The 26,119-nt window shown below is 46.0% G+C and overlaps 1 protein-coding gene across 1 annotated transcript in view; it reads left to right on the top strand.

Annotated features, from left to right (window-relative positions):
* TMEM67 (transmembrane protein 67) overlaps positions 1-6,042 on the top strand; it is a 33,305-nt gene extending 27,263 nt beyond the window's left edge. Inside the window, exons 27-28 of the mRNA XM_054817760.1 lie at positions 2,189-2,331; positions 2,776-6,042. Of these exons, the coding sequence (XP_054673735.1) occupies positions 2,189-2,331; positions 2,776-2,856 (224 nt within the window). The 3' untranslated portion in view covers positions 2,857-6,042. The remainder of the gene's footprint in view (positions 1-2,188; positions 2,332-2,775) is intronic.
* The last annotated feature ends 20,077 nt before the right edge of the window (positions 6,043-26,119 follow it).

The raw sequence follows: 26,119 nt of genomic DNA, 5'->3' as shown, positions 1-26,119 counted from the left end.
CTAAAAGTACAGAAAGACAGTTTCTTTAAAAACAGTATTGATCACAGTGAGGACGTTTTAGTGGAATATTTGACGTTAATACACCACTCATCTTTGCAGATTCCACTAAGTAATTTAGATTCTTGAATACTTTCTTTTGAAGCTTTTTAAGCATTGCCAATACCTACAGCATAAAATGAGTATTCCAGCAGAAACAGAGATAACATCAGTTCTGATTATGGTCCCAAAATGCAAAATCAGTTAGACTTGGGTTCTCCAATGCATCACCCTGAATCCCAAGCCCATGCTAAAGCTAGCCATAAGTATTTCCAAGTGACCAGTACACGTGTTAAAAATAGATCTAGTGAAAGTTCTTGACCCTATCTCAACCTTCACCCTAGGTTCCTAAATCAGAATCCCTGGAAGATTGATGCTGTGAAACACCAACACTCTAAAAGCCTTAACCTATTCATAATTACTGCCAGGTACCAACACTTGCATCACTGGAATCTTCATCCAGTGTTAGGTCCTCCCCTTCCGAGGTTCTGAAACCCTGAGTCCTGGTCTCCTCCTATTAAGAGATGTGGCCTGGGGACCAGTATCCACACTGCAATGAAACATGAGCTGTGAACTTAGGCCTGATACCAGTCTGTTTCCTCAGTCCCTGAGCTGTACAGAAACCATCGAAAATTATCTTTGACAACCTTAGTTCAGACCCTGATTCTACCCCTAACCATAAATATGGCCATCAGCCACCTGCATGAAAACTAAACATTAACTAGTGATCCAAGATGGTGCAAGCCCTCATTTGGAGTCCCTCAAGAACTTGGGCCTCCAACCTCACTGTTCAGAAACTCTAAACCTTATAAGAACCATAATCCAATCCATAGATACTACCAGATGACCATAACACATCCTAAATATGTCATTATTCTTATATAATAGCAATCCGCAGATTACATCACTGAGCTGTGCAAGACTTTTCCAGCTTTATGACACCAGGGCTGCAAAAGCTGAAGCCTAATTTGAATCTCAAACCTTGCTATATAAACAGGAATGCAGCATAAACTTTCAAACTAGCCACGGTTATAGTCTGGTATTTTTATTCAGTCTAGATGTCTGAGCTACCCCTAATTCATTAAAGGCTTGGGCTCTCCTCCCCTGTCATGGTGAAGCACTGTCTTTAGTAATAAATGTTGCCAAATAGCCAATATCTGCCTTAAAACTAGAACTAGGACTTTCTTCAGCCTCAGTCTGTGATTCCACACCTTGCAATATCATCATTCCAAAACCCTATTCTAAACCCCAGGTCTACTCAGCCAGAAATATTGTCAGGTATGCAATGTCTGAGTTAGAATTAAGTGTATAAGCATGATGTGATGTCTCCAAATTGTGCAGTATTCAACAAAGGTTTGGTCTTTTGACTGCCATTGTTTCAAAGTTCATAATCATAAGCATTGATATAAATATATTGTTTGATGGGTTAGACTGCCATGGTTCCCAGTTTAGACACAAATCAGGATTTCATGGCAGTAGGAGATATACAATTTGTAATGAAAACATGTTGTTTCCAATAAAACCTGCATTAGACACTTTAATGAAAAAGTAGAAAGAGGGAAAAGAATCTATTTTCTGTAACTGTTTAAGTTTTCTCTTTTGAAAGTGGTGGTTTTGATAAAGAGGCGGATAAGTGGTCTAGGCTACTTTGGCTATGAAAAAGGGATTTTAAGCTTAAAAGACCCATTTTCCAGGAAACTGTTAACCAGTGAACAAAGATAATGTTAAGCTCTGAACCTCCTCCTAAGTAAGGCTCTAAGCGTATGGTTTTTATTATTTTGTTGATTTGGGGCCAGAGTTAACACTTGCTAAAAATTTCAGTGACAAGGAAGTGACATCTGCTTCTTGTTCAGAGCAGCCTTTTTTTAAACAATCTGATTGAGATTTCAAGAGTGAATAAAGTTGCCTGTGGCACGTAAGCTTTTCTTACTGTTTTCCGTCAGTATTAAGCCATTTCATATGTGAAAAAGGTTGTATTATTTTGTTTCAGTAGAATGCCATAACTAGCTCTTAGGATGCAATAGAATGCCATAACTAGCTCTTGCTCTAACTTTCTTTTTTCTTACAAGCTTTCTCAGCATGGACTGATGAACTCCACAAACTTGCACTTCACAGAAATAATAATTTTTCAAAAATTATTTTCTTTCTGTAGATGAAGGACAGTCTTTCACTGATGTTCTCTATTATGGCAATGAGACAACATTGCTCATCTTTGACATCCTGTTTTTCTCCGTTGTGGATTTGGCTTCTCAAAGTTTTGTTTTAGCAGCTACTCTAACATATTTGCAACAGGAGGTAAATTTCAATTTAAGAACAAAATAATATTTTAAAAATGTGGGTTAGTATGAAAGTTTATGTAGTTAACTAGATAAATGAAGCAGTAAACAGTATGCAGTGACAGAAGATTATACTGAGAGCTTATAAAATAGTTCTTTGATTTTTTTTTGTCAAATAGGCTTGTGAGAAATTAATTTTATTCACATGCCTGTCATGAATAAAGAGGCTACAAATAACTTGCAATAGAAACCATAAGTATCTGTTAAAATTAATCACACAATTATATTTCAGGGTGGAAAAATAGTGGGAAATTTTCAAAAATGCTAAAGGGAGTTAAGCACCTAATTCACTTGTGTTATTTACGATTTAAAGATAATATGAAGTTATTATTTTATGTTAGGTACTGAAACATACTGTTTTAAGTACTTCTTCGTTAATACATTTTTTCTAAAATCTTCTTAGATATTTAGGTTTATTCGTAATACACTTGGGCAGAAGAATTTGGCATCTAAAACCTTGGTGGATGAAAGATTCCTCATTTAATTAAGAAGATGAAAAACTTTGTTGAGGAGTTAATCATAAAATGATGTCCATGACCAAAGCATCTCTGACCTGCAGATTAAATGTAGTGCACTTTTCAATAGTAATAATGTAATGGTTTTGAACTTTATCATTTTTTATATTGTGTGCTATTAAGCTTTATTTTTGTGTATTTACAAATATTTTTTTAATTTGTGAACACTAAGCCACAGGCCTGTAAAAGGAAAGGTACATGAAAATAAGACAGAAGTAAACTTACTGTTGTTGTTACTAGAATAAGATAAAAATTATGTAACAGCTTTTGGTAAGATATGGACCACTGACTTTGAGGCAATCATTTGAGCATTCAGGATAACAGGAGAGGTTGTCAACTCTTAAGTTTTCTGAAAATCCCTTAAATCTTTTTTCTTTTCTTTTCTTTTTTTAATTTATTTTGAGGTATAATGTTTAGCAAACATATTTCCAGTTTTACACAGCATAGGATTTGTTCTGAATTAAGTTAATATTTCAAGAGGACTTTTTAAAGATCCCTTATTTACAGTTACTCCAACTTGAAATTTTAACTTTTCTTTATTGTGTCATAGTATCATATGCCTGTATCTCTTCTTTTGAAGTTTATCATTGTTTTTCTTGGGTGTGGACTTCACATGACAAAGTTTCCTTGTGTTTGAGACACAGTAGTGTTACAGCGATGCAGAAAAACAGGCTAGTTACAATAGAGCAGAGGAGATGGTTATAGGTATTTGGGGTTTGTTCCTGATCTTCTGTCATCTCATGCAAGGTGCCCAGGGAAATACAGTAATTCTTCTGTGCTGTTTCCACACGAGTGAAATCTTTTTAGAAGTGTTTTCACAGGTGCCTATATATACTCATGTACCTCTGTCTCTCTTAATTTTCTGGCTTTATTATCTTTAGCTATAACACAGAGACCATAATCATTTTACTGTCATCATATGTTTGGAATTTAGACAAGTTAATAATTATTCAAGTGCCACTTATGAAGTGTTAAGGGAGATTATGAATGGCCTTCAAAACACCTTAAAGCGAGGTGTCTACCTCCCATTTGTATCTCTGAAAAGTCTCCCTACCTTTTTTAAATCATGTTTTTTCAGTAAATGGTTAAACATGAATAGTGTTTGCTGTTTTTATAGCTGTTACTTGTCTTTAGATGATTCAACAAGGGACTTTGACCAGCAAAAACACCATAAAAATGTAAGTCAAGGTTAGCATGCTTATTCCAAAACAGAGACTGAAGACATGATTAGTTGGACCTAGCAGATTTCCAATGCAGACATGCTTATCTGAGTTGAAGCAGCATGGTATTTCAGGTGTTTCTTGGCTTCATAGAGAGGAACATGTTCTCATGTTGATACCATATCATATCATGACATTAAACTTACAGGAACATGGACATAAATCTCAGGGTCACTATTGATCTAATGCGTTTGCTTTTGGTGTTGCAGAACCTCCCTAGCTTGCTAGTTCCATACAGTTGCTATTAACTGACAGAATGTGTCTGCCAGTAAGGCTATAACAAGGTAGGTAACTGAAGAGTTGATTTTCAGCGGGACATCCATTTATTAATTTACAGTTTAGCATCTAGCATAGTATTTCTATGTCATGCTTTCCTTACTTTTGTCTGCTTACATGCACAATTCTTAGTATGTTGGTGCACGCTATGCCTCTAAAAAAGGTGTGAGTACAAAACTTCCAACAAAGTGAAATGTCCACTACAAATAAAATTAAGGTTGTTGCTTTTATAGTGAATGTAGTAATTAAAGTGTCCGTTAGGTTCTGGATCTGTTAAAACAGCCAAAAAATCGTATTTCCACTGAGTACCATGACTGTACGACTTCATTAGTTGTGAGGTTTCTGTCATATTTCTTGTCAGTGATCTGCTGAGTGCCAAAACTGTAAACTAATAAGCTTAGGAGCCATCTGAAAAATGGTCTGAATTGGGACATTTGCACAGCAAAGTTAGGCTTACATGACGTCCGTGTATTTCTTTGGTCAATATCTTTGCATAGCTTAACTAAACTTGATTAAATATTCCAGATCTTACAAGACCTACTGAAATGTCAGTGTACAAGAGGAAATACGATCTTGCTTATGTGATCATATTTATTCAAGATGACTGATGTGAGTAAAGGAGTGTAGAAGGTTGCTGTGGTCCATAAGTGAGCAGGTATGACCCTAATGAATTACCCAAATACCTGTCTTTTCTTACGGCCACTGTCCAGCAATCGTACTGTGCATCATTGTCAGTGCTGACAGGCACAAGCTTTTTCTCTGTGTGAATTCTGATGATGGGTTCATAGTCATGAAATTACTCTAGGGAACAGAACCACACTTCAAACATAGCTCCTTCAGAATGCTCCGAGTTATGACCGACTTCAGTCAGAATAACTGAAACGTAGGAACCAGACCCGGGTAAACCAGAGAACGTGCACAAACAAAACAAAGATGCAATTGTGCCATCTTTAGAGACAGACGTGTAGTTTTTAGTTAGTCCGGTAACAGCAGAAACGGAGACATTCCAGCACATGGGCTCTCACTCTGTACCCTATTCTCGATGCTTTTGTTAACCAGGTACACCTTGCCATGCAAAAATCGTGCTTTGAGTTTGCTTTAGATATGCCTTTAATTACCTGCTGCTCAGAAGGGCGTGTGAAAGCTTTAATGACCTTGCAGTTTGCAACAACTACTGCTAAAGGCAGCTCTTGTTCCAGATAAATGATAAATTAATGTAAAAATGTCCTGTCAAAACAGCTTGGCCCCCTCTTTCTCCTCGGTGCACACACTACTCTGTTGTGTTTTATCTTTCCGGGTCATTTATCTAAAATGTTAATATACCTAACATAGCTAACATAGGCACTCTACACGATTTAGGAAATAATTACAGGAGTCAAAAGCTCCAGGAATTAATAGAAGCTTTTCTTCCTTCTTGCTGTCCAGTGAACACTTGAAACGGGTTGACTGCGCTTTTTTCCCTATTGCTCAATATTTGTTCAAGAAATAGCTCTTGTGATTGTATTTCCAACTCAGTGTTTTTCCTTTCTTAAAATTAATATGCAGCTACAATGTGTTGTTCATGTGATGAGTGTCTTTCAAGTTCCTAAATGTTTTATTTAATCACATGGCATTTCAAACTCTCCTGTCTGTCCCTCTGAGCAATAAAAATACTGTCAAGGATTGGAGAAGTTGTTCTGCACTTGTTAAACCAGTTGACCCAAGCCTACAAACACGCTTTTCCTTCCGTGAAGATGAGGCGTTTCAGAGTAGGGCAGGAGGCTGCTGCTGGCTCTGCAGACCAGAGAAGTTCTGTCAGCACAAGCCTAAGAAAGGGATTTTGCAGTCAGCGTGGCCATGGAGGGTATGGTTTTGGGTAGCCACAACTAATGGAATGAGATGGTGGCTTTTTGCCAAGTGTCTTAGGGGGGTTGATACCAAAATAGTTAGTTCCACAAATAATTATAACTCATATATACAGACAAGGTACAGTAATTTCAAGAATATGTTTAAAATTCATGGGTTTCATTTACTAGTGAAGATTTGATTGATTTGTATTTTACTACAGCATTCATTTTAGTGGTGGGGCGGGTGTGCCGACAGAGGGAAGTCATACCAGAGGTGGGAAGTGCAACTGGCACGGTGCTCGAAATGTTACCCGTCAGATTGCCATAGCGTGGGAAGCACAGCGGTGCCATCCCAGCCCAGCTCATGGGGGTTTCTGTTTGTTCTTAGTCTGACAGGCAGTGCCTGAGCGGTGGGTCACTGCGGGAGGGTGACATCATGCTATGCTCCTGTGGAAATCATGAGTACACTGGGGTGGGGGAAGGAGATGACTACCAAACCTCTTAAAGCTGGTCTCCCTCCACAGCACCCGCTTTCCCCTATGTCTCTTTTCTCCAGCCAGCGTCCCAGTGTCACAGCCTTTTCTTCTGTACCATTTCAAAGCACTAATCCCCTGTGCCTCAAGCCAGTGCCTGCAGGTGGTGCCTGCCACAGCCTCCTACTTCCCCCCGTCATCTTCAGCTGGCTGCAGGTTCTGCCCCCACTTCCTATCCTGCCCCCACCTTCCTATCTTTCGTCCCTGGGCAAACAAGGGGCAGGCAGTCTGGCAGAGCAGAGCGGAGCGGAGGTGGCCTTCGCAGGAGAAGGCTGCCAAGCTGGGTAGCAATGAATTGCGTGCCAAGGTGGGCCTCGGGGTAGCAGCACGGGTTCTTCGGTGAGAAGAATGAAAATCCAAAGGTAGCATTAGAAATCAGTTTAAAAGCATGGAGTCCCAATGTCCATGTATGTCTAAAAGGAATAAGGAATGAAACCAAGACACCTCAAACAAATTGCTCTTTGAGCAGTTCCTTCCTCCAGCTTTTCCCCCTTTATTGTCTACAAACCATCTCCACCCCAGGACTCCCAGCTTCCTCGTCTGACTCTGACCACGCCACAGCAGACAGATGACACCTGCCACAGGTGGCTTGGAAAAGCCACCATCCTCGCTGACCTGTCAAAGGGAGTGGGACTGTGGATGCCACCCCGCAGGGAGGACAGCCAAGCAGGAGTGCACGGGCGGTTCTGCACTCTGGTGCCCACGGTTCCCCAGGAAACCCCACGGGAGATGCATTTGCCTCTCTGTAAGACGAACGTTTCCATCTTATCCTGGTAGCTCTTCAGTAAGCCACGGCGGCCCAGACCCCTGACCATCTGTATCCCTCTCCAATCCAGACCACTTTACCAACCTACTGACACTACTCGAGACTTGTCACCCCCGTGGTTTTCCCAGGTGAGCAGGAGTGGCTGTAAGCCGGCAGCTGGGGAGAGGTGAGGCAGCCCTTGGCGTTTATTAGGAAATATTCGATGTGCAAAGCTCATCTGTGGAATAGCTCTGCAGCTTGGTGGCTCTGCAGAGATCAGGAGGCAGCACCGCATCAGCTGACACTGAGAATTTCCCTCTGAATGTTCAGAATTGTTCTTTTTTTCAATCTGTGAAAGCTGAGCCCACACCAGACAGTCTCTCAACCCGTGATGGTCATGGTATCAAAAGCAGAGGCTATATGTAAGCAGAGAGAAGGAAACATCATAGCACTAAAGCAGTTATGCCTAGAAAGCACGCAACAATTAAGAGACAGATGGTTTCTTTCTGTGGTTGGGGTGAGGGGGTTTTTTTGCATAAGTGCCTGCTATTACAGCAGTTACCAAATTTCCATTTTACAGCTCTGTGCGCTAGGGTGCAAGAAGGGCTCACACAGGACGGAAGAAACTGGAATGAGAAAACCGACCTGTAACCCCACGGTCTCTGTGACCTTTTCACCCTGGTTTGCAACTGCAGGAAAATAATCCCCTTCAAATCATGCAAAAAATAAGTCTCCGGTTCTTCCTGCAAATGCTGAACAGAGATGTTTGCTTTTGGCTTTGTCTGATCCCTGGAACAAGAGGATTTGCACCGACCTCCCTCTCGGTATCTCCCGGAGCCTGGCCTGATCCCCTTTGCCATCCCTGCCCCGCCGGGGCAGCTGAGCTGGGACAAATGGATTTTGCTCTTTCACATGCCGCGGTTTCCCCCAAATCCTCTCCACATGCTGTGGAGCTGCTGGGGCACCGTGAGGGCCGGCACCTCCCTCCACAGCCTCTCAGAGGACGGATCCAGGCACTGGCTTTGGGGCACAGCCCCCAGCTGCTGCCCCACCTGCACCGGCCCTTCCCCTCACCTCTTTGCTTCCAGGTTCACCTGGGCCTGCGGAGAGCCAAGGCCCTGGACGTCTTGGCGAGGGGATGCAGGAGTTTTACACTGGTGCCTTTATGTTTAATGACAGCTGTGCTGAAAGGTCAGTATTTATGACATTAGCCTGGAAGGTCGGAGCAGAGATGATGCCAGGAGAGGCACCTCTCAGGTGTTCACTTCTAAAAGCATACGGTCAGGAATTATTTTCTGTTTGTTTCACAGTTTGAGACAGCGTGCTCTTCTCCTTGGGAAGGGAAAGGCTGCATTTCCCATTTTCAACATTTTCTTTCTTTTTGTATGTGTGGATATAAAGATCTGAGCTTCACTGTTGAAAACACCAAAGTTGCTCATCTTTTTGCAGTAGTTCTCCCTACAAGTACTGGACAGTATTGCGGCGTGTTCAGACACATGACAGGACATGCAGACAGTGCTTTCTGTCGCGATTGCTGTGCAGGGGTGGGTTGTGTCACGGGGCACCCAAGCCCAGTGCAGAACTTGCTGAGACTCCAGGTTTATCCCCGCAGCTTCCCAAACCCACAGAGACAGTGAGACATCCCTCTCCATAGGGATGGAGTCAAAGCCTGACAAATTCCCCTGTGTAGACACGATTACAGTTCTCAAAAAACCCCCGGAAAACAAGAGTGAATAAGGCTGCCTGGTTTGCACGGGCTGCTGCAGCTCTCATTCCTCACTACCACCAATCTTACTGCATGTCATTTCTCTTAGATGGCATCCTGCCTTTGCGTTTCCAGAGAGCTCAGCAGTATGCTGTTTGGAAGGCAAAACACTGAATCCCTTTGAAGGCTGGAGATGCTGTGATGGGTCCCAGGGATTTGTGAGCATGCTGACGGGAAAGAGCTGGATCTGAAACCTGTGGATCGGGACCATCTGGTCTGGCAAGAGAAAGAGCAGGACCCTACGGTGATGCTGTCTGTTTTGCAGCCGCAGATGGGCGGCTGCGACACCCCTGTTACACAGGTTGGTGTGACGGAGGGTAGGCTGCTGGGAAGTTTTCCTTCTGCACCTCAAATACTGTGAGTATAAAAACTGCAATTTCCTCAACCTCTTTTGCTGTTTAGAGGTAGCGCTGCTCTCCAGTGGCTTATTTCTAACAGCATGAATAAATGCAGAGCAAAGCTTCGATGACACATTTCTTGGAAATAGTAATATTCATTGCCCGTACTCACCAGATGTCAAGCCAGAAGCGACCATGAGGTAATGGAGCCTCTCTTGATGGTGCCACCGGCCCTCTTGGCTCCTCTGACCCACCCCTCCCGATTCCCCATCATTTTCATCAAAGGTCATGCTGCAGCCTGAGCAACCATTACCAGGGAAGGGGGGGGAAACTCTTAAAGATGCAATTAAGTAGCAGATGCATTTAAATGTATCTAGATGGAGGAACAGAAAGGAGTTGATCCCCTCTGGGGAATGGCTTTTGTTTCCTGAGGCTTTTAGCTTTCTCAGCTTCCTCTTTCTCTCCAGCTCAGCTTGTTCAGCTGCTTTAACCAGGAGAGTTTGAAATGGGTGCAGCAGGTGAAAGCAACAGTTAGAGAATTTAGGAAGCTTAAACCCCCCCAGTCATTGTCATGCCACCGGTAGTTCTACAAGCTGTACTGGAGACAACAGCATGTAACTAGAGGAGATGGGGGGGGGGGGTGTTCACATTCTGTGCCTGTGTATATGCTGGAGTGCAAAACCCTAGCTGCTTTTCGCACCCCTTGTCAGTCTCTCAGCTCAAGGATAGTACAATAGGAGTCCGCAAGGAGAGCGAGCTGGCTTTGCAGGTGCGGGTGCTCGGCAATAAACACCCCTAGAAACCAGCTCACAGCTGGGAACCAGCCCTGGCCCCTAACACCATCTGCGCAACGGCGCTGGAATGCATCTAAATGGGCAAGTGGCTCAGAGGGTTGTTGGTAAGCCAGGAGCCCTGGCAGAGTTTGCTGCCCCTCAGGGCCAGGACGATGCTGGTGGCACCAGGTGAGCAGAGGATCAAGTGGAGAAGCCAGGCCTGGGGAGAGGTGCACGGGGCCGGGGGCCCAGCTCAGAGGCACCAGAGCAAAGCACGGCATCAGCTCGGGTCCACCGGCTCTTCTGGATGGTTCTTGGGATCATGCAGGAAATACCAGGCAGACCATTCTCATGTTCTCCTTCTCTGCGGCCCCTTTGCCACGAGAAGAACGTGCAGTGAACGTGAATGCAGAGCGTGCAGTAAATGTGAATGCTGAATGCACAGGACTGCTGCAATCCCTGGCTGTCTGCAATCTGCCTGCCTGAGGTGCACTGACCTGGGCCAAGAGTAAGGGACCCAAAGCTGATGCAGCAGGGACACTCATCCTGTGACGACACCTTCTCACACGGTTTTGTATTCAGACCTTACCCAAGAATCACCAGACAGATTCCCTTGTCCCAGCAAATACTGCATTTCTTGAGAAAGGAGCCTACAGTCCTGGATGTTGCCATCTTCAAGCTTTTCCCTGTGTGACAAAGGCTCAGGAGGCCCATGGTGCATACGTGCTTGGAACCTGCAGGTCTGGTTTTTGGAGACCAGACCCACTGATACTCCTGTTTGATCCCTGCGCTCCCTCCTGGGTCTGGCCACGTGCTTGGCTACCTGTGTGTGCCCTGCGAAGGCAGCCTGATGTGCTTCCCCAGGGAGCCCTGGGGGCTCTGCAGTCATCCCCACAGTGAATGAGGGCCCCATGGTGAAACACTAACCCTTCCATTTTGTAAGCAATCATAGAATCATAGAATGGTTTGGGTTGGAAGGGACTGCAAAGACCATCTAGTTCCAACCCCCCTGCCATGGGCAAGGACACCCTCCAGACCAGGTTGCCCAAAGCCCCATCCAACCTGGCCTTGAACACTTCCAGGGAGGGGGCATCCACAGCTTCTCTGGGCAACCTGTGCCAGAGCCTCACCACTCTGACTTGTGACTCTGCACCTGCTTTTACCCCTGCATGAGAAAAAAACACTTTTCTGAACAAGTTGCTCCTGCCAAGCTGCCCTCTGCTGAACGTCAGTCACATTGGAGAGCATTTGCTTCAAGAGCAATTTAGGCTGAATTTTTCACTTGGGGTGAAACCAGCAGGAATTGCACAGAGTGAAAAGCCTCCCGTGATGTGATAAACAGCAATAGAAAGTGTGTGTGCATGTCGGGTTGAGGGGAAGACGGTGTATCTGTGGTCTCTCCTGATAAGCGAAACCATCTGGAACTCCTGCTAAGAAGCAGGGAAACTCAGTCACCTCTCCATGGGAGATCTTAACAGGCCAAATCTCCTTAGTTACAGGCACTCTGACGCAGAGTTTAAGGAAATGTGTATTTGTTGAGAGAAGATGTAATTTTCATTTAAGAACAGAAGCCAGTAGAGGGTATGTGCATCTAACACAATGCTGCCCAGTGTGCTGGGTAGGTTTGTCACTGATGAGCATAAAACTCAACTCTGAGACGTCCCGAGGACTCGTCTCTTCCACCCAGGTTCGTGCCTTCAGCCCAGGTCGCCCCTTAGAACCGGAGGCAGCCCCCCAGCACAGGCCCTCATGGCCTCAGGCGGAGCCAAGTCCTCGCTCCACGGGGGCGGCTGTTGCACGATTTTCCCAGAAATGTCAGAAACCCTGGGGATGGCCGGGGACAAAGCCTGATCCCTCAAGACAAGCTGCCTGCTGCAAGAGAAAAGCCCCTTTTCCCTCCCAGAGACTCCCTGGGAGCTGCCCCCTCCCCTGCTTCCCTGCCAGTTCCTGCTGGGAGGCAGCCAGGACCAGTAAGGGCACTGGGAGTCGCTGGCATGCGCAAATTAAACTTTGCGGGAGCACCTATGCCATCAGCAGGGTGGGGAGTAGAGAGCACCTTCCTGCAGGGCTCCCGAGAGCGGGTCTGGGTATCCCAAAGTGCACTTTCCTCCCCCAAACCACCTCTGCAAACAAACCTGATGGTTCCCAGTGGGGTGGCCACGCTGGCGGCTTAAAGGTTATCTCCCCCTGGTCCCTGGGTGTTGTAACCATTAGCCCAAGAGCCAGGAGGGTCCAGTTACCCTCCTGGCCCCAAGGCATTGCTTAAGAGCTTAAAGGAAGGCTGTAAGCAATGGTAAACCTGCCCCAAAGTTCACATCCCCATCCAAAGTCTGGTGATGCTGCAGCTTTCTGTCTCCCCTGTTGCCAAGGACTGATTTTAGCTAAAGGAAAGGGGAAATCGCCCTGTTTGCTTTGGCTGGTGATGCTGGAGCCTGTAAACGCTTTTCTCAAAAAAAAACCACCAAGCATGTGCTGAAACCCCACCGGTGGCCTGTTCCCCCTTGCTGCCTCACAGCACGGGCTCCTGCATGGTTTGCTCCCAAAATATTTATTTTTAGGGTTAATTTCTGAGCGGGGAAAGGTACGTATGCTCCTGACAAACTGCGCTGTTAGTCAAACGCAATTTTTCTCTGGGTTTACACATGCATAATGAAAGCTGTACTCGAGCCAAACCTGGAACAGAAATGTTTTAAACAACCTTCTTCTTGTTTGCTCAGTCCCGGAGCAGTATTGACTTAAGAATATTGTCTTGCTGGTGACCTGTTAGAAAAGTTTAAATTTCTTTGGGAACCTGGAGAGAAGAGGGGCCCTCTCAGTGAAGCCCTTTCCAGGAGTTTGCGCTGGGCTCTCCGCAGCCCCGCTCCCCGGGCAGCCAGCTGTGCCCATTAATTCTGCTGGAAGGCTGCACCGGCCCCTCGCAGGCAAAACAGGAGGGCTCCGGAAAAGCATGAAGCAGCGCAGCTGATAATTCCCCTGTTGCCTGTGCCTGAGCATGCAGGTTTAATTGAGACCCAGGTTCAGAGAAGTGATTTTGGAAGGCTGAGTCAGTGCCAGAGCCTTGCTAGGGTTGGGCTGGCTCCTGGGTCAGGGGGCTGCACTCCCAAAATGTGGCAAAGAGTTGGCACAGGCTGGCATCTTTGGGAGTGTGTTAAAAACGGGACAAAAGGCACACTTCTATATGCTGCGGGGGCTGCGGAAGGAAGGGTGTTTTCTGGCACCCCTCCCCTCTCCAGCTGCTGCCCCCAGCGCAGCCGCAGCAGCATTCCCACACCCCTGCGCTGCCCGCCCCCTCTGAAATGGCCCTTTTGGCATCGAGGTGGCCTGTTAGGATCAAGCCCATCGCGCAGCAGCAGCTCTGCTGCCAGGCCGAGCTCTGCTCACCAGGAAATCCCTCCTCGCCGCAGGAAGAGGAGCCGCAGAGGCTCTGTCCTGGTCCTGCCCACCCAGCACCGGAGAGACAAGGAGCAGTTGTCACGCCGCTCTTGGACGTGTTGCTGGGGGTTGCTTGGCTGTTGCCCCAAACCCCTCTTCCCTTCTAAGCCCACAAGTCCGCTCTTTCTTCCTGTCTGAGGACATTTCCCCACCTTATGCACCTGCCTATCCCAAACATTACATCCCTGCCTACCACCGTACTGCAAGACACGGGGTGTCCCCTGCCCACGTGCCCAGCAGCAGGACGGATGCCAGCCCTGCAGTCTCTCCACAGGGACAGGGCTGTCACCGGGAACGAGTGCTGCCAGGCAGGTCTGGCTACCACCATCCTGTGCGGTTACTCCCACACTCAGCTGCTGACAGAAGTCAGGTTGGACGAAGCCAGGCTTTTTCTTGGACAGAAAGTGGCTACAGGACCACCTTTGGCCCAGGGAAATTCTGCATCTAAGACCAATGTGGGATTTTAGTTTGTTTCCTGGGATAGACAGGGGTGGGGGGAGGAGGGTAAAGACGTCTGGGAACACAGGAGAAATGCCTCTTGATGAAATCTGCTGCTGTTTTCCAAAAATACCTGGGCTGAAGGTCAAAAGCATCGGTGTGGCAATTTAACTCACACAATGCCACTGCAGCACAGGGAGCTGGGGATGCCCACCGAGAATGGTGGCTGAAACACTCCAAGCTCCCCAAATACTTTGCAAAATGTTATATCGCCTCTTTGCCATCAAATCTCCACTGAGCACTCAGAGACCCCTGGGCCAAGCCTGCTCTGGCCCAAACACCACCTTTCCAGCAGCAACCCCAGCACTGCCAGCGGGGTTTCAATGCTGAGGCTTCTTCAAAGCGAACACAACCATCACCACCTCGACCACCCCATCCATCGGCTGCGTCTCAGACTCTGCCACCGCTGGAGATGATTTTGAGGCAGAAGCCAAAGGATGAGCCTTCTTCCACTTCTGCTTGTGACAACCTCTGCGTTGAACTCCAGTTAGGTTCTTAAGTGTCCTACAAAAGCATAAAATGTGTCTTAAAGGGAATTCAAAACAACATGCATGGAATAGGATTCACAGAGGGAGAGAGGTAATTGTGAAAGATTACATGGATATATATCTGTGTGGCCAGAGAACAGCAGATTAAAAAATATATTAAATGCTGCAAAATATCAGGTTATAAAACTTCCCCCTGCCAGGAAGTGACCTTAAACATTCACTGTTTGATTTGTTATCATGAATTTGCTTATGTTTATTTGCTTCAGCCTGCTCCATGCTGTGCCTCTGGCATGTCTTATTCTTGTGTCTGTCCTACGTCCTCCTGTGCCGCCTGTAACTCCCCCCGTGCTGTCCCTGCAAGTGATGGGGTTAAAGGGACAAAACAGCAGAACTGGTGTTTCCAATGGAGAAAGTATGGTACTAATTAAACCCAGTCTCCCTGTAATTATCTCAAGTTAATGTTGGGTTTGTGATGTTATGCCTACAAGAATCTGAGTTAAAGCTGTTATATCGTATTGTTGTATGTATATGTTATATATATATAGTTATATGGAACAACATACAAATCACTCCAGGGCCATCAGCTTCTTATCACTGCCATCTACATCTTCTGAGATTTACTCAGAAAGTATGAATTGGGGCAAAATAGCTAGACATTACCAAAACCCCAGTTATTATAGATCAATTATCAGCAGAAATAATTTCCATGAAATCATATGCTGGGGCCATATATCCACCTGCATACACATACATTTCCTGTTTATGTACTCGGTCAATTCAGTGGTTAAAATCACATTTTTCTCACCCCAAGCATGGCGAAATGTAAACAGGCAACTTGTTTTGCTGCTCTGCTCCGTACATCATTGCCAAGCACCAGCCACAAAAGGGTCCAGGAGTTAGCGCTTAGCTGGCAGTTCTGCTGATAATGCAGGAGGCAGAGCAGCCTGCTCATTTACAGCCACATCGCCTCTGCTGACAGAAGTAAAAATCAGCTTTTGTCATCATCAATAAACAAATTAGAAACTGCTGTAGAGATACACGAGCCCCACAGCCCCGTTGCATCAACAGGTGAAGAAGGGGAAGGCCAGGCCCCGGCCCCTCCAGCAGCAGGAGATGTGAAGAAGGACCTGCTTGCTGATAATGCTGCTCCTCTCTGGTCCTGGTCTGGTTTGACGGCAGCTCCTGGAGCCTGGCTGGCTGCGGACCGAGCAGGGCCACGCTCCCTGGGCATGGGGGCTCAGAGCTTGCTGCCCCAGCTGACACGGGTCACTGCAGCTCCGCCAGGCAGTAATGAACGTCCTACAGCTGGCAGGAGGTTTTTCCATCAAAACAACGGGTTTTCATCAGAAAATGCCAGTTCATCAAAATCAGCAGGCTTTGAACCAACAGTTTCTAATGAACTTCTGAGAAAAAACAAACAGGGGGTTTTTCAGGACCTGCCTCATTCCTTGCTGGTTTCTTGAGCTGCACAGTTGCCCAGGACTCCCGCATCCATGGCTCCAGGGGGCTCTTAATATTGCCAGACTTTTTATTTTCCAGGGCTGGGAAGCCTGGAAACGCCTAGCAGAAGCAGGGCTTATAGCTCCCTGCAGCACAGGACAGAGCCTGGCATCCCGGAGGATACCATCTCACACCAAGGACGGTAGGGTTCCCATGCCCAGGGCACAAGGAGCCTGGATGCATTGAAGAGGACTCGAATAATGGAAAAGGAAATTCCTGGGAAAAAAGGAGGTTTACAGGAACACCAAACCCTAAACAACCAACCTAAACCCCAGATTTCCATTCAGGTCTCATACATGTCTATATGTTTATCCAAACTTCATTTTGAAATTGGGCATCTGCTTTGTGGTCTGTGAGGAACAAACCCACTGCTGGGAAAGCAGAGTGCTTGGGGTTTGTAACTCTCCATCCCTTCCTCTCACTTGTTGCAGGAACTGCAAGTTATCATGTGGATTTCTTATGGGAAAATGTGTTTCCCTCAGTGCTGGCCTCACTGTATTGAGGGCAATTCATCCTTTTATCCAGGTGCTTATCTCTCCCGTGTTTGATGTTTATGAAAGCTATTTGCCGATGATTTCCAAGGTGTCGTAATAACAGGTGTTGCTTCTCTTATGCATGCCAGAGTGAAATTGCCTGTATGAGATTCAGATAGAGAGTGGAATAAGAGGCGTACTGCTTTGGCTGCGGCTACAATAGTCTCTTCTGCTGGGCAGACCTTTCCTTCCACTGCCCAGGGCAAGACTGGACATCCAACTGGGCAGGTCTTTTAAAGCAGCTGGAGTGGCTACCCTGCACAGTGCAAAGGCATTTCATGCCAGGTGACAAGCCCACAACCCTCATTTCCTTACCCACACCAAGCTCTTCAGATGCCTTACCAGCACTGAGCACCCACAGCTCGGAAAGACCCAGTCCGCAGGACTCATGCTAAAGGTGACATTCAGAGGCATTTTGCAGAACTGCAGATCCCTAGCTCTGACAGACACACTTCCCAGCCCCCAAAGGGACAAGGCACACACTTATAACCTCCCCCAAAGTGCTTCCATTGCTGTTTCTGGTTGATTACCTGTGGTTAAGAGTCTGCTTACTTATAAGCGCTGGCTGGAATTCTTCATTAACAACCATATCAGACACCCACATGTTCCTCCAAAGGTCTGGTTTAGCATCATCTGATGCAGGCGTGAGCAAAAGAGCACCAGCTGCAAAGGGTGGCAGACCCCAAGCTGAGAGCAGAGAAAGTGTCCCATAGCTCCAGCAGGATTTGGGGAAAGGCACTAAATATATCTCATTTCTTTTGTTGCAGAAAGTAAAAGCAGTAAGTGACATGGGGAACAACAGACGAAAACATGTGGAAAGATGAGGGGCTTGAGGGGGAGAAAAGTTTCCCCCTTGTCACCACTGAGGCTTGGTGCCTACAGCAGGGGTTATAAGATGCCTTCTGATGTCAAATATATCCTGGCCTGATGTATCCTCCTGTTTTCCCTACCATTACTTGATTATCAGACCACTTTGTAGCTTCTGTGCATCAAAAGCATCTGCCAACAAGATGGTAGCATTGTGCCTCCAGCAAGAACAGCGAGAAATCATGGAATCATAGAATCATAGAATGGTGTGGGCTGGAAGGGACCTTAAAGACCATCTAGTTCCAACCCCCCTACTGCAGGCAGGGACACCCTCCACTAGACCAGGTTGCCCAAAGCCCCATCCAACCTGGCCTTGAACAATTCCAGGGAGGGGGCATCCACAACCTCTCTGGGCAACCTGTTCCAGTGCCTCACCACCCTCACAGTAGAGAATTTCTTTCTAACATCTAATCTAAGTCGACCCTCCTTCAGCTTAAAGCCATTACCCCTTGTCCTGTCACTACACTCCCTGATAAACAGTCCCTCACCATCTTTCCTGTAGGCCCCTTCAGAAACTGGTAAGCCACAATTAGATCTCCCCGGAGCCGCCTTTTCTCCAGGCTGAACAACCCCAACTCTTTCAGCCTGTCCTCATAGCAGAGGTGCTCCATCCCTCCAATCAGCTTCGTGGCCCTCCTCTGGACTCGCTCCAACAGCTCCATGTCTCTCCTGTACTGGGGCCCCCAGAGCTGGACGCAGTACTCCAGGTGGGGTCTCACAACAACAGAGTAGAGGGGCAGGATCACCTCCCTCGACCTGCTGGTCACACCTCTTTTGATGCATCCCAGGACACAGTTGGCTTTCTGGGCTGCAAGCGCACACTGCCGGCTCATGTTGAGCTTCTCATCAATCAATACCCCCAAGTCCTTCTCCTCAGGGCTGCTTATAGCCTATAGTTGTGCTTGGTATTGCACCAACCCACGTGCAGGACCTTGCATTTGGCCTTGATGAACTTCATGCGGTTCGCACAGGCCCACCTCTCCAGCCTGTCAAGGTCCCCCTGGATGGCATCCCTTCCCTCCAGCGTGTCGACCACACCACACAGCTTGGTGTCGTCAGCAAACTTGCTGAGGGTGCACTCGATCCCACTGTCCATGTCGCCGACAAAGATGTTAAACAGTGCCGGTCCCAGTACTGACCCCTGAGGAACACCACTCGTCACTGTTCTCCACTTGGACATTGAGTCGTTGACCACAAGTCTTTGAGTGCGACCATCCAGCCAATTCCTTATCCACCGAGTGGTCCATCCATCGAATCCATGTCTCTCCAATTCAGAGACAAGGATGTTGTGCGGGACAGTGTCAAATTCTTTGCACAAGTCCGGGTAGATGACGTCAGTTGCTCTTCCCTTATCCACCGACGCTGTAACCCCATCATAGAAGGCCACCAAGTTTGTCAGGCACGATTTGCCCTTAGTGAAGCCATGTTGGCTGTCACCAATCACCTCCTTGTTTTCCGTGTGCCTGAGCATAGTCTCCAGGAGGGTCTGCTCCATAATCTTGCCAGGCACAGAGGTGAGACTGACCAGCCTGTAGTTCCCTGGGTCTTCCTTTTTACCCTTCTTAAAAATGGGGGTTATGTTTCCCCTCTTCCAGTCAGTGGGAACTTCGATGGATTGCCAGAACTTCTCAAATATGATGGCGAGTGGCCTGGCCACTTCATCCGCCAGTTCCCTCAAGACCCACAGATGCAACTCATCAGGTCCCATGGACTTGTGCACCTTCAGGTTCCTTAGATATTCTCGAACCTGATCTTCTCCTACAGTGGGCGGTTCTGCATCCTCCCAGTCCCTGCCTTCTGTGACCTGGGCAGTGTGGCTCAAGCATTTGCCAGTGAAGGCTGAGGCAAAGAAGTTGTTGAGTACCTCAGCCTTCTCCATATCCTGGGTAACCAGGTCACCCGTTTCATTCTGGAGGGGACCCACATTTTCCCTCGTCCTCCTCTTATCACTAACATACCCATAGAAGCTTTTCTTGTTGTCCTTGACATCCCTGGCCAGACTAATTTCTATCAGGGCTTTGGCTTTGGCTTTCCTAACCTGATCCCTGGCTGCTTGGATAGTTTCTCTGTATTTCTCCCAGGCTACCTGTCCTTGCTTCCACCCTCTGTAGGCTTCCTTTTTTTGTTTGACTTTGCCCAGGAGCTCCTTGTTCATCCATGGGGACCTCTTGGTGTTTTTGCTTGACTTCCTCTTTGTTGGGATGCATCGCTCCTGAGCTTGGAGAAGGTGACCCTTGAATATTAGCCAGCTGTCTTGGGCCCCTCTTCCTTCCAGGGCTTTGTCCCATGGTATTCGACCAAGCAGAGGCCTGAAGTCCAGGGCAGTGAGCTTGCCATGTGCCCTCCTCACTGCCCTGAGGATCTTGAATTCCACCATTTCATGGTCACTGCAGCCAAGGCTGCCCTTGAGCTTGATGTCCCCTGCCAGGCCCTCCTTATTGGTGAGAACAAGGTCCAGCATGGCACCTCTCCTCATGGGCTCCTCTATAACTTGGAGGAGAAAGTTATCATCAACACATTCCAGGAACTTCCTGGATTGCTTGTGCTCTGCTGCGTTGTCCCTCCAGCAGATTTTCACTATGGGAAAACTTGGGCACTCCTTCCACTGCTTTGGTTTTAATTAAAAACATGGGTTTAATTCCACTCACTATTTGGAAGAACTTGGATAGCTTTAACTGAGCTAAACATGCATTTATTCCTTTAAAATATATTTTTTTTAATCATATGACTTTTCATCTTCTAATTACTCCATCAAGGCTTGAAAAATTACAGATCTCCTACGGTCCATGTTTCAGCTGAGGGCTCAGCGCTAGTTTGCTACGGAGGATTAAATATAAAGCAAAGATGAAAGTGTAAATGCAGTTCCCTGTGTTCGACACAGAAGCCGACCATACTGTTTCAAGCCATGTTTCAGACAGAGCCGTGCAAACTGATTTGGAAAGGAAAACTCAGCTGTAGGCTGAGAGAATTCAGTGCTAACTGCAGCAATGATCTCTCTCTCTCTCTCTCTTAACTGAACTTTATCAGAAAAACAGAGACATCCTTAATATTCCTAGCACAAACCAGGCATGGATCCAAAAATATTTTACCTCTGAGTAACTGGGGAAATGAGCTTTTCTACCATGTGTTCTACTCCAGTGACTCACCGAGCGGTTCAGCCCCCAGCGTAAGGCATCCTTGCACAGCGATCCATCAGCAGCAATGCTCAGCCAACCCTATGGCATCATAGTTCACAGGCTGCAAGTAAACTGAAGATTTATTTCACTATGCGTATAAAATGCATATTTCATTATGTCCACTATGTAGATGTGATGTGCATATAATCTGAGAGAGCTGGGTTTTAATATTAAAGCATGGTAAATGCTGGTTTTCTTTAATGTTCTGCCAGTGTTGCATCAAATATCGTGTTCAAAACAAAGCCCCATTCATATCAGTTTATGGTGGTTTGTCCCAAATGGGCAGTGGATCCCTTCTGTAAGGTACACACATGCCTTATTCCTGTCTGGGGAAAAAATTCCAGGAAAATGTTCACAGTACGAAGGTTGGCCCTGCCCCCTCTTGCGCTTATGTATGTGCCTTCCCACCCACCATCTCAGAAAAATAAGTCATATTTATTCTCACTACTGTATTAAGGAAGAGATGCTGATTCTTTAACAAATCCCATGACAACACAATCGTTTAAGCTCAAAAGGCACAGCCTGATGATAGAGCAGAGCCAAGAGGAGAGACAGACCTGCTTCCCTCACCCCCTCTTGCTTCTCCCCGGGAGTCAATGTCTTCCCTCACCCCAGCCCAGCAGTCCTCTGCCTCCTCTCTGTGCAGATTCAACTCACTAAACCAGCAGTATTGAACGGAACGAGAAAAAAATGAATAATTCTCTATTATTTCCAGCTTTAGGAGTTGCATTGTCAAAATAAATGCCAATGTGATGCAGGTCTTCACATGCAATATATCCTTTATAAAAGGAAGTAATGGGCATACCTGTTTAATTTATGGTGTATATTTTTGCAATGAATTCAAATGCCAAACTAAATTTCAAGGACTAAGCTGAAGTTATGCACAGAAGGTACACAGACTGGGTGCAGGAAGTACCACATTGCTCACTGGTTTTGGTGAAAACAAGAGAATGAAAAATGTCCCCCCTCCCACATTTGCTCAAGCATTTTTAAATGAATGAGCAAGATCTTACATATCATGGTTAATTACAGAGATGGAAACGTGTCTTTCATTGTATCAGAGCAAGAGGAGTGAGATAAGAAACTAGAATTATAATACAACAGAGCTCATTTCTGAACTCAGCTGTAACTATGGTAACCTTCATTCACAGTATTTAACTGAGAGTATATAAAAATAGTGCACTCGGGAAGCCTGAATAAATTATCTACATCATTGGCTTACAAAAGTTTCAAGGACGTGAACTTTTACAAAAATGAAACTTTTTAAGAAGTTCATATTCGCAGAAATCATTTGCCATTACCGCTGCATTCCCTGTTCATGCTGACCACAGGGACACATCTTTCCAGAGTGGCCAGGCGTTAAGGGAGATACATTTCAAGGTGACAGGCAAACAAAAAAAAAAAGAGGTGAAATCCAAAATTAAGTATTAACATAAATTCTAATTCAGTGTCCTGTAATTGTGCAGTTAGTGTTAAAAGCTGGCACTGTCAGCAACAGTATTTTAGTTTTTCTTGAGTGTACAAAATCAAAAGGAGACACAAATTCTTCTCTCACCTAAATTTATGTTTTTCCCTCCTACCTTCATTGGCGTCAGCAGCCTCAGCTTGTTGCGTTGTCACAGTCCCCAGTGCTCCCCATACGTGAGCTTGAATAAGGGAGTAGTGTGGTATTAACAGAAAACAAAACAAACCAGAAGTAATGGATCAATATAGTGACATCTCCTCTCCGCATCCAGCTCCTCTGATGTTCTGGGCTGCCAGGGAGGTGCTTCATGCACTGGCTGCTCCCTGGCACGTGGCACAGGCCTGTCATTCAGCTCTGCTTCAAACAGCATTTTGCTCTATTTTTTTTCTGGTGCAGAAAGTGGCTGCAGCTGACAGTGGATAAAGCAAAAGGAAGAAAAAAATTTCAAACACCAAAACCAAACCCTTCCTCTTCATATATTTGATGTAGCTGCCTGGTCTGAGTTTTCACTTTATTTATTGGTGACCAAAAGAAGAATGCTCCAGATCTGGGCTATACTTGAAAAACCCTTAACCTAATCCTTAGTCACACAAGATTGGTTAGCGGTGCTTTGACACAAGAAAGAAGGAATTTCTTGTTCACAGGGATGGACAGATTTCTGGCAGGACTCTTCTCAGTCAATCTCCTCTTCCACAGCGTAACAGCAAAGCCCTGATGAGGTCAGGGACATGTGGCTTCCCAAAGCCACATTACACCTGATGACCTGGGTTTGGCAGCAAGGGCAAGCAGACTTGGACATGGTCACAAAATACAAGGTGGAGATGGCAAGGTACCTGGCAGAATTATGACTGTTGCAGGTGTGTTAAGATCCTGAAAATATGAGGGTCTGGTACTGTGGGCACTGTAAACGTGGCCTTAAGGAATGATCCTGAAAATGCTACATCGTGGGGAAAGACTCAGTGACGCTATAGTTCCCTTTCCTCTGATCAGGTTTTCCCTGCTTTATATACAAAACACCTGTCCACAAGAGGGTTGGCATTACTGGTTACAAGCATGCACGGAGGCACTTGAGACCCACAGGTCTGTCTATTCTCATAGGTCATCCTTAAGTATTTGAAACTAGCCTCTCTTTTTTTTTGAGGAAGACCTGGCAGCAAAACAACATTTTTAAACTTTTCTTCCCTGACATGACTGGAATGTTTGGGTGTGAGCCTTGCTGCAGTAAGCGTTACAGCCTCAATGCTGTGGGGCAAGTCCCGTGCCTTTGAGCACAAGCTGGGCACGGGGTGTGCACTACTTCTGCACATGGGAGCCCTAATATATCGCTGTCTGGAAGCAGTTCAGAGTTGTCGACGACGCAGATTTGCTAATTGAAACTCCACGCAGCTGAAGGACACAACACACTGACCTTTACTACAGCCCTGGGAATGTTGCAGTAGCCTGAAATGACTTTCTAAAGCTGCTCCCACTGCTCGAGTCAGAGAAGACTCTGCCAGCACTGGTGGGGATACTGTGCCTCTGAACAAAGCACCTTTTTTATATGTGCTTTTCAGAGAGAGGGGAGGAATTATCTCTGATTCAACAGGGCTTTCAGATACCCTTTCCAGATTACTACAGTGGTTTCATTCAGTTATGCAGACTTCAAATTAAAAGTTAATGAAAACAGACTTCTCATTTCTCCTGAGGCACATTTGCTCTCTTACTTAGATGGCTGAGAAAAGTAAGTCAGAATAAAACTCCTCCTTGTTCGACAAAGGGTGCAGGGACTCTGAGAACTGCCTGGCAGCACATTCCTGCTGTCATTTTGCATCAGTTGTGCTCATTTTCCAAGTGCGCGTTATAACAACCTCCCACACGGCGACGCGTGTGCAAGTAAAGTATCATTAGCTCTGATGGGCATCCTTTGTCCTCCCAGAAAATGACTAAATGGTATCCTCAAAAAGCTGACAATTGGAGAGTAGTAGAAATTACAGACTCACGCTTGGCACAGAGTGTCATATTCGCAGCTGTACTGCCTGCCTGCCAGGAGCTGTCTGCCTACAGAACATGCCGTCTTCCCGTTGCTCAACCTGAGATAGTTCAAGAGCGTAAGAGCAGTGTTAGAGGAATGAACAGACTTTCTCTTTGCAGATTTCTGTTGCGTGGTTTTATAGCTCTCCTCTGGAGGAAAGCAAGCTTGTTGGCAATTTCCAGGTGATGGCAGATTCAAGCAGTGGTTTCCAGATTAACCCAAGCCATTGCTTTTTGACTCTAAGGCATCTCTTTATTATTAACATGCAAGAAATGCACAAACCTTTGAATCTTATATATTTCACTCACTGATACATGCAAATACAAAACAGAAAGACTTGAATCTAGGAAAATCACTGGGATTTTTTTTTTTTTGCTAACCTCTTTAAACCCTTACCACTTCATAGCCCCTGCTCTCCCTTATACCAGCTCTCGTTTTATAGCCGTTCCTGTCGGATCCTACCAATCTGCTCAAGTCATGATGCTGGTACTGGGTATACTGCAATAGACTCAAGCATTATTCTTTATAGAATTCCTTTATTTAAAAATACACATACAAAGTTCTTGTTTTTCTGAACACAGCAAAAAGCAGGCAGGCAAACAGCAAGAGCCCACCTGTGCTCACATTCAAGCCTTTTCCAGGAAGCTCTTTGCCCCAGTGTTCTCTTTCTTTTCAGTGTCATGTCCCTGAACTCATTTTACTGTGCCCTTTGCATTTCTACCCTTCATTTTTTATGGGGTTTTTTCCTCTCTTACACACACATCTGTGACTCCACAGCTCATGGCTCAGCCACTTTCTGTCTGTATCATTTACCAGTATACTGTATTACCAGCCTGTATGGGACATGCTATTAGTTAATTTTGTGATATTGGTGCAGTATTTTGGGAGGTGGATTGTATTGGTTTGATTGTCAGTAATCAGAGTCATTTAATTGCTTTGTCATGCTGAACCAATTTAATGTATTTTTTTTCTAATCCCATAACTTTCTCTTACTATTTTCAACAAGAGTTGATGTGATCCCAGGCTGATTACATTTTGCTGCGTGAAGATGGAAGTAAATTGCAATTACACATGTGGGATTTTGCAAATGGCCAAAAGGATGTTGGAATAGCTGCACAGGCTGATGGAAAGAACAAAAGTCACTCCCAGGGTGTGACTCTGAATTCCCTCCTGCTCCCCTGGCCTCGCTGCAATGCCCTTCCCGCCCACCCGCCCTGCTCTGCCTGCTGAACCGTCCCTGGAGCCGTGCCCTGAACTGCTCTGCAAAATGATCCCAGTTTAAAAGTGCTTTTGGGGTAGTTCAGAGCACTTTCACTTTAAAGTATGGCTGGACAGACTCTTGCATGGGTGGTGACTTGGAACACCTGGGAGGGAACATGAAGGAGGAAGCAAGAAAGAGCTTCCTATAAATGCAAGTAGAGTTGGATGGCTTAAACTGGACAGGAGAAAGAGTGAATGAAAATACATGGACCTGCCCTAGGGACCTCCAGTTATCTGTTCTTGTGCCTTTTACCTGAATGGCGCTGGTATGACTGAGACAGGTTACACAAGAGCGGATGACACATCGACACCCGGTTGTCCCCTGGGTGGAACAAAGCACTCAAGTACGCACTTCGACCGTGAATTTAATGTTTTCCATTGAGAACAAGCGGTAAGGCAGATTAATCACTGTAAGTGCTGAAAACGAATAAGCATGAAGACTGTGCCTACGATGGCAATATTTGTGAATGCATTTGTTTTCTGAGGATGGAAAGTAAATATTTTATTCATTGTTGCATGTGTGAAT

Source organism: Grus americana, chromosome 2, assembly GCF_028858705.1.
Source record: "Grus americana isolate bGruAme1 chromosome 2, bGruAme1.mat, whole genome shotgun sequence".
In the NCBI taxonomy this organism is placed as follows: domain Eukaryota; kingdom Metazoa; phylum Chordata; class Aves; order Gruiformes; family Gruidae; genus Grus; species Grus americana.
The sequence above is the reverse complement of the archived record's forward strand: the minus strand, read 5'-3'. Positions and strand labels throughout refer to the sequence as shown.